The 9,240-nt window shown below is 36.4% G+C and overlaps 1 protein-coding gene across 1 annotated transcript; it reads left to right on the top strand.

Moving 5' to 3' along the window:
• Positions 1–908: 908 nt before the first annotated feature.
• On the top strand, positions 909–8,592 carry LOC114266240 (phospholipid-transporting ATPase 1). Its single transcript, XM_082915462.1, has 7 exons — positions 909–3,129; positions 3,244–3,550; positions 4,115–4,826; positions 4,925–5,048; positions 5,183–5,402; positions 6,026–6,484; positions 8,093–8,592. Exons 1-7 carry the CDS (start codon positions 1,518–1,520, stop codon positions 8,310–8,312), a joined length of 3,654 nt encoding a protein of 1,217 aa, XP_082771588.1. The 5' UTR covers positions 909–1,517; the 3' UTR covers positions 8,313–8,592.
• Positions 8,593–9,240: the final 648 nt, after the last annotated feature.

The raw sequence follows: 9,240 nt of genomic DNA, 5'->3' as shown, positions 1-9,240 counted from the left end.
TGATTAAAATAATTTATTTTATTTTTTGTGACTATTTTAACCCCTAGCTCACTAAAATCAACTTCTCAAACTAATAGTTAACAGTATTCTAGGAACCTGAGTATTTTTTTTTTAATAAAAAGATTAAATATGAATTAATTAGTTAAATATATTGACAAATTTACGTAGGAAGCAGGCAGACATTAATTGACTTTGAAATTTAATATAATTCCCATTCAAAATGAGCACTTACATACACCACACAAATATACAAAACATAATAATCTGTGGTCAAATTCAGACAACTTCTTCTCCAAACATATTAATTCATTTATTACCCTTCCCCCCCTTCTAGAACAACGACTAACAACTCCTCTTTCTCTATCTCTTTCTCTTTCCTCGCTTTCGAAGACTTTTTTGTCTTACTAAATTTTTTTTTGTTATTTATTTTTTAAATTCCTTTATTTTTTATTTTTTATTTTTAGATATTTAAGAGGAAGATTGGATTAAAATAATCTATTTAAAGATAAAATAAATTAAAATAAATAAAAAAAATATCATATTTTATTTATAATTTTTTTTTATCATAATCATAATCATCAAATCAATTTATAAAAATCAACTAATTTTTCAATAATGATATTATATGTACCAATTAATATACTAATTAGTGTACCAATTGATGATATAATATAATTTAAGAAATTTTGATATTTATAATATGATTAATGAGTAGGATCAATAATAATGTCATAACTAATAACTAGTGTTAGTATACTAATTAGTATACTAATTGATACATATAGTATCACAAATTTTTTAAATATAACTATTTATTAAAATAGTTAAAAAATTAAATAATCAACTAACTATATATATATTTCAAATAAAACCTTTGTTTTTGTTTGTTTTCCTAATTTTTGATTTTGATTTTGGTTTTGAATTGCTCATGTTGTCGCCACCCGTTACGACTCCTTCCCAATTTCTTGCAATCGTCGCCTGCTATCTTTCTCTCTCTCTGTCTAATGAGGAACAATGGTTTTGACCTTGAAAATTCTCTCTTTTCCCTTCATATACACGCATTTGTTCTCTCTCTCTCTCTCTCTCTCTCTCTCTCTCTCTGCTTCACAAGAGAAACGAGACCCAGCTCCAGAATCACCTCTAAGATAATATCTTCGTCTACATCCAAGTAAGTCCCCAAACGATCCAATCCCGATTTTAGCTAAGCCTTTCTATGTCTATCTATCTATATACATAGATAGAGAGCTTACCTTAAGCTCTCTTTAAAATTGTATATGTATAGTTGGGGTTTTATGTGTTCACAACTGTTGTACTAAACAAATATTTCTCCCAAAACACTAGACACTACTTTCCCCCCTTTTGTGCTTTTTTTTATTTTTTTGGGTTCTAGCTCTGTATGTCTCTGTTGCTTTTGTTGTGAATTTTAGACTTTAGTTGAGATCAGAATCTGGGTTTTGTATGAATTTTGTTAAAATTGATTCTGTGCTGCTGTTCAAGTGGTTTCTGAGAATCAGATCATGACCTCAAACCGGCCCCTTTTGATCCCTTCCCCTAGAACCCCAGGCACCCAAGACTTGCCCTACACACCCATCTTCACCGATCTGTCCAAACCTGTTTCTGGGATGGATTCCAATAACCCAATTGAGGTGTCCCCACTTCCTGATCCTATCTTGGGCTTGTCGCCGTCCCAGCATAGTGTTTCATCAATCCAGTCCAAGGCTTCCGCCGGAAATTCTATCCGGGAGGTGAGTTTTGGTGATTTGGGATCCAAAAATATGCGGCATGGGTCAAGGGGTGCTGATTCTGAAGCGCTTAGTGTGTCCCAGAAAGAGATTAATGATGAGGATGCAAGGCTAATTTATATAAATGATCCCGAGAAGACGAATGAGAGGTTTGAATTTGCTGGGAATTCGGTTAGGACTGCGAAATATTCCGCCTTAACCTTTTTGCCTCGCAATCTCTTTGAACAGTTTCATAGAGTTGCATACATATATTTCCTTGTGATTGCTGTTCTCAATCAGCTTCCACAGCTTGCAGTCTTTGGTCGAGCAGCTTCGATCTTGCCATTATCCTTTGTGCTCTTAGTTACTGCAGTTAAGGATGCATATGAGGACTATAGGCGGCACCGGTCTGACCGAATTGAGAACAATCGATTAGCAACAGTTTTGGTAAATGATCAGTTTCAAGAGAAGAAGTGGAAGGATATCCAGGTAGGCGAAATCATTAAAATTGTTGCAAATCAGACTATTCCCTGTGATATGGTGCTGCTCTCAACCAGTGATCCAACCAGTGTAGCCTATGTCCAGACCATTAATTTAGATGGGGAGTCAAACTTGAAGACACGGTATGCAAAGCAAGAGACCGTTTCAAAAGTTCCCGAGAAGGAAAAGATTAGTGGGTTGATCAAGTGTGAGAAACCTAACAGGAACATCTATGGATTCCATGCAAACATGGAAATTGATGGGAAACGGGTTTCTCTCGGACCGTCTAATATTATTCTTCGTGGCTGTGAGATCAAGAACACTGCGTGGGCACTTGGGGTTGCAGTGTATGCTGGCGGGGAGACCAAAGCAATGCTCAACAACTCTGGTGCTCCGTCTAAGAGGAGCCGAATTGAGACCCGTATGAACCGGGAGATTATTCTTCTCTCTGTCTTTCTTGTTTCTTTGTGTACTGTGGTCTGCATTTGTGCCGGTGTTTGGTTAGTGCGCCATAAGCATGAACTGGCTTACATCCCCTTTTTCAGGAAAGTAGATTTCTCTACAGGCGAAAACTATAACTATTATGGATGGGGGATGGAGGTTTTCTTTATATTTCTCATGTCAGTTATTGTGTTCCAGATCATGATCCCGATTTCTTTGTACATTTCTATGGAGCTTGTCCGTGTTGGTCAAGCTTACTTCATGATCAGGGATTCCCAAATGTATGACGAAGCCTCAGATTCAAGATTCCAGTGCAGGGCTTTAAATATAAATGAAGATCTGGGACAAGTAAAGTACATATTCTCAGACAAAACTGGTACCTTGACTGAGAACAAGATGGAATTTAAATGTGCAAGCATTTGGGGTGTAGATTACAGTGGTGGGAAAATGAGTTCACAAGACGAACAAGTGGGATACACGGGTCAAGGTATTACGTTTTTGTTTTTGTTTTTGTTTTTGTTTTTTGATTGCTGGGAAAAATATGTGTTGTCTTTCTTACCAGCTGAATATTTCATGCACTGTCTCCTGTCTTTGGTATCAGTGGGTGGGCAGGTTCTGAGGCCGAAGATGAAGGTGAAGGTTGATCCAGAGCTTCTAGACCTATCCAAAAGCGGGAAGCATACAATAGAAGGCAAACATGTTCATGATTTCTTCCTTGCATTGGCCGCTTGCAACACAATTGTGCCTCTTATTGTTGAGACATCTGATCCTACACTGAGTTTGATAGATTATCAAGGGGAATCTCCGGATGAACAGGCATTGGTTTATGCTGCTGCTGCCTATGGTTTTACGCTTATAGAACGAACCTCCGGCCACATAGTTATAGATGTTCAAGGAGAAAGACAAAGGTAATTTTGTAGTGTTTTTTCGAACTTTCTGAACTTTTTTGCTTCTGTGTGATTCTTATGCTACTATTAGGTACTACCACTAGGTTATGATTGGTATGGAGGCTTGGTTACAGATTGGCTGTTATTTTCAGAAATCTTCAGCTGCTTCCATTTGTGAAGTGGAAGAAGACGGCTCTTTATTGAAAATAAATTCTTTAAATTTTTTATAGCACATGTTTGACTTCCAAAAATATTATTCTTCCAAAATAAAGAAACACGTATGCTTGTTGTCTCTTCTCGTGCAAATTTCCAGTGATAATAGCAAGATAATCCCATGATTTTTGAGGGTGTGGTGGTGGTGATAGGGTAGGTTTTTATTTTTGATTTAATTTTCCTTTTTTAAAAAAAAAAATATTAAATCTTTGCTTTTCTGATTCTTGTGTAGTAGCAAGGATAAAGGTTTAAAAAAACACATATGCTTGTTGTTGCTTATGGTTATAGTTGATTAATTTGCCTTTCTTTCTTCATGACATGTAAACCTTTCTGTCTCTTGTTTTTGGTGCTATCCCTTTATGGGCAATGCAGGTTTAATGTTTTAGGTTTGCATGAGTTTGATAGTGATCGGAAGAGGATGTCAGTTATACTTGGTTTCCCTGACAAGAGCGTAAAAGTCTTTGTAAAAGGTGCTGACACAACCATGTTTAGTGTAATAGATAAATCCTTGAACTTGAACGTAATACGTGAAACTGAAGCCCATATTCACTCTTATTCATCTGTGGGTTTGAGAACGCTTGTTGTGGGAATGCGGGAACTAAATTCTTCAGAATTTGAGCAATGGCAGTCTTCTTATGAGACAGCAAGCACTGCTTTGATTGGAAGGGCAGCTTTACTACGTAAGGTTGCTAGCAATGTAGAAAAGTCCCTGACTATATTGGGTGCCTCTGGAATCGAAGATAAACTGCAAAAAGGCGTGCCAGAAGCTATAGAGTCTCTAAGAGTGGCAGGTATTAAGGTCTGGGTTTTGACTGGGGACAAGCAAGAAACTGCCATTTCCATTGGCTACTCCTCTAGACTTTTGACAAGCAAGATGACCCAGATTGTTATTAACAGCAACTCCAAGGAATCATGTAAAAAGAGTTTAGAAGATGCATTGATTATGTCTAAGAAGCTCATGACAGTGTCTGGTGCTGTGCACAATAATACTGAAGGAAATTCTGGAGCTGGTGCAAGTTCACTTGCCTTGGTCATTGACGGAACAAGCCTTGTTTATATCCTTGAGACTGAACTTGATGACCAGGTCAATACTTGTAATCTAACCAATCTTCTCCTCTATCTTCCTCACAAGATGTTGCGCTAGCTCTATTCTGACTTGACGAACTCTTCTCAATTTTGCAGCTCTTCCAATTAGCCAGTAAATGTTCTGTTGTGCTATGTTGCCGTGTGGCTCCATTGCAAAAGGCTGGAATTGTTAACCTCGTAAAGAACAAGACAGATGATATGACTCTTGCCATAGGGGATGGTAAATGTCTCCCTCGCTATTCTTTCTGCTTTATTATTATTCTTAATTAGATTGATATCTCATAATGAAAAGCATTTTATCTAATCTATTGGGACTTTGCCCTGATAACAGAAGTTTTGATTGAATGTTCACAGGTGCTAATGATGTTTCAATGATCCAAATGGCTGATGTGGGAGTTGGTATCAGCGGGCAAGAGGGTCGGCAAGCTGTCATGGCATCAGATTTTTCAATGGGGCAGTTCAGATTCTTGGTTCCCCTTTTATTGGTTCATGGACATTGGAATTACCAGCGGATGGGCTACATGATATTATACAATTTTTACAGGAATGCGGTGTTTGTTCTTGTCTTATTTTGGTGAGTTTAATATTTTTTTTTTGTAACGTATGTTCAGATACAAAAATCTGTACTAGAACAATTGTGATGTGAAAATGTCAATCAGCTTAGCTGACAAAATTTGAGGACATAATATCCGACCTTGGTTGAAGGCTTTGCCTGACCCTTTAACTAAGTCTTCAATTGTAACATGTCGGGAGTATGAAAGGAGAGTAATACTATAAATTTTTTTTTTTTGGTTTTTCTTTTTAAAAAAAAAGTACATATATAAGTTAAAACTATTTATTGTAGTGAAATTCTGCATTTCTCTTTCTATTTTTGGTCCTCTTCTGATTGTTCCCTAATTTTCCTAGTTTAAACTTGGCCAAAAATATATTAAAGCTAGTTGCAAAAATAATAGTTGCAACCACATTTGATACAGGGGCCTTCTGGGTGAGAAAAAAAAGGGTTGGACTTTGACATACTTTTACCTTGAGCCAAGACATTTGGCTGACAACCAGTATTTAAAAGTGATGAATGTTAAATAACTGTTTAGTTAATTGAATGAGGCTGGAAATTATGCATGTTTAGTACGAACACTGGTTGTATACAAAAACACTCTTTAACTATGTAGCTGATATTGTATGATTAATTGTATGGTGTAGGTATACGCTTTTCACTGGTTTCACTTTGACAACTGCAATTACTGAGTGGAGCAGCGTCTTGTATTCAGTAATTTATACTTCATTTCCTACAATCTTTGTTGGGATCCTAGACAAGGATCTAAGTAGAATGACTCTTCTAAGGTATCCTCAGCTTTATGGGTCTGGACAGAGAGGGGAAAGCTATAATGCAAAACTATTTTGGATAACAATGGCGGACACTTTGTGGCAAAGTGTAGCTGCCTTCTTTCTTCCCCTCTTTGTGTACTGGCACAGCACCATTGATGCTTCGAGCTTAGGAGATCTTTGGACACTTGCAGTGGTGATTCTGGTTAATATACACTTGGCCATGGATGTGATTCGGTGGACTTGGATTACTCATGCAGCCGTTTGGGGATCTATAGTTGCAACCTTTATTTGTGTCCTCGTTATTGATGCTATACCCGTATTACCTGGTTACTGGTAAGATCTCTTTGCTAATTTTTTGTTTACATATTGAATATACCTATTTATATTTGTGCGCATGTACTTGCCTTCCTTGCTTCTATGCTTCTGTTGCCCATGGAAAATGAATGCTACATCATTGAATCTCATAGCATGATGGACTTTGCATTTGTGCCCACCCTTCTTGCTTGTGTGCCTTAGTTGCACACGACAATTGCATCATAATTTTGTGTTAGTTTGCATTGCCAACATTCTTGACATTTGTTATTGATATCTTTGAATGTTAGTTGCTGCATGCACTATGGCCTTTCTGTTAGGAAGCTCCTCTCAAACTAATTTTTTATTTCAGTTTGATAAACGAAAAATGTAAGAAGCATGATATAAGCTGAAAAATAAAAAAGAAACCAAAAACTGAACACAAAAGACTTGCACTTCTGTGTAGGGTTGTGTCCCCAGTTGAGAAGCACTTGGAAAAACTCATAAAGCTTTTTCTGAAGAGAGTCAATTTAATATCCATGGATCTCACTTTCAGTTTGGCCTTATAAATAAACTCCAGATACATACAATCACCCACAAACCATATCAGTTAAGTCGAGTGTTATGCGCCCCATGAGAGTCAAATATGGGACTTTTTACCCCCACCCGTGTGGGTTCTTTGAAGAGTACCAAGATTTTTTTTTTTTAAAGAGTTTATTATATACAAATTTTACAGCATTTACAAAACAAAGGTGGGGTTGTGATCCCTAACCAATACAAGCAGTGGTTTGCTACCACTAAGGTCCAATAGCGGTTCCAGAAATTCTTTCTATCGTATTCTTTACAGAGTCACTCCAAAACATGGGTATTAAATGTAAGCAAAGAAATCTTTTCTGGGAACATAAAACTAATTGCAATTTTACAAAAATTTTGTGATGCATAATAACGAGAAAAATTATCGGTGATCAAACAAACATCACACCTAATTAATATCTACACCATACATAGTTCTGGGTAGAATGTCTTGTTCAAAAATAAGATTAGAGAATCCACAGAAAACAAAAAAGAGGGAGAGAATATTACAGTGTAGAGTAAATATTGGGTATAAGGGATGACATATTCAATCATATTTTTATTGGTTAGTGACACCACCTAGGATTATGTCATTGTTAAAATTCAATATTTATGAGTGTTACATGGTCTCCTATTTTTCACCAATTTTTTTTGTAAATTGTAAGGTAATTATAGAATGTGTTGGGATTCATGACTAATTTTCCACTCTTTACATATATCATATATATAGGTAAGCCAAAAAAAAAAAAAAACCTGTATATTATTCAGTTGAATACCCTGATGAATGCATAGCGCCACCCTGCTAAGGGCAGAGGATGAACGTTGTTGTCTTAAGTGTACCATTGGTGGCTTTATGTGTTTAGTGACCATCTGTGACAGTTGAACTGCGTAGTCTCTACTTTCTTTAAAATTGCTTTGCACTTTATATAATGAATAAAGCACGAGCATTTATTATTGAATCCATTTTCTTATAAATGGAAATGTTCTTCTGCTCTTGACTTTCATAATGTCAATTCTCATCATTGTTTGCTTGGCAGATCAAAGACTGAAGTACAACTCTTAAAATTAATTTTGCAGGGCCATCGTTCATCTTGCTCAAACAGGATTGTTTTGGTTGTGCTTGCTTGGCATCCCAATCGGAGCATTGATTCCTCGTTTTGTTGTAAAAATTTTTGTTCAATACTATGGAGCTGATGATATTCAGATTGCAAGAGAAGCTGAGAAGTTCGGGGGGTTTAGGGAGTTTGGAGGTGGAGAAATTGAAATGAACCCAATTTTCGATCCCCCCAGGAGATGACTAGGTGATTTTGTTGTGTGCATCTAATCTTCTTCTTTTTTGTAAAAACTGTAGTTGTCATATTCTTTTAGGCTTGTTTTTAAAATTATTTTTTCTCTCTGTGTCAAGTATATCATATTATTTAGGCTGCATCATAATACATCTCCCTTTCACTCTAGCCACACTTCAATTGTTTGCTATCCGAAGGATAGAAATTGTAATACTTGAGTTTGTATCCTTCCTATCGTAATTTTTCACAGAATGATGCAATGTAAATTAGAGCGCTGTTTACAACACAAAATCATTACCATTGTTGTACATTTATTTGTTACGATGCAAAGAGTTAATTTTCTCAGGCTTTTGAGTTGTGTATAGTATTCTTGGTTTTGTTGTTGTGGTTAATTTCAAATGTTAATTTGGGATAACAGTGTGATCCAAGAAAATGCGGTTAGTTTCAGATTTTATTATCAGAAAACATTTTGGGAACATGGTTTTGGTGTTGTGGTTATCACATCCCAACTGTTGTTGTGAAGATGAGTGTCTTCCTTTTCCATGAGCTTGCTGCTGCTGCTGCTATCAAAATGGATTGGTGACAGTTGTGTTTGACTCTTCCCAGCTGATCTATGCTTTTTATTTTTTAATTTTTTTTATTTATAAATATGTTTGTGACTCTAATGATTGTATTGTGTTGGCCGTCAGTTGATTGTTCTTTACCAAGTGAATAATATTATGGAGGAATTTACATCTCGGGGCACTTTCTTGTTTTTTTTGTGTGCGCGCGCGTGCATCTGAAAATTCTGGAAATCAATAAAAGCTTTGTGGATATCATAGAATTCTTGCTGTGTTGCCAGAAAATATTGGGATATCATAGAATTTTTGTTTTGACCTGGCCCTAGCCAGCCGGGCCTGCCCTCCTGCCTTAGATCATTTCTTCCATTCTGGATGCAAG

Source organism: Camellia sinensis, chromosome 2, assembly GCF_055761805.1.
Source record: "Camellia sinensis isolate YWXY chromosome 2, ASM5576180v1, whole genome shotgun sequence".
Lineage (NCBI taxonomy): Eukaryota > Viridiplantae > Streptophyta > Magnoliopsida > Ericales > Theaceae > Camellia > Camellia sinensis.
Note: the sequence above shows the minus strand (reverse complement) of the source record. Positions and strands in the feature narration are given on the sequence as shown.

Coding starts and splice junctions, on each gene's coding strand:
- LOC114266240 (XM_082915462.1), top strand. CDS start 1,518: ATGACCTCAAACCGGCCCCTTTTGATCCCTTCCCCTAGAACCCCAGGC. Junction 4,827..4,924: donor AGACTGAACTTGATGACCAG/GTCAATACTTGT, acceptor TCAATTTTGCAG/CTCTTCCAATTAGCCAGTAA. Junction 5,403..6,025: donor TTTGTTCTTGTCTTATTTTG/GTGAGTTTAATA, acceptor TGTATGGTGTAG/GTATACGCTTTTCACTGGTT.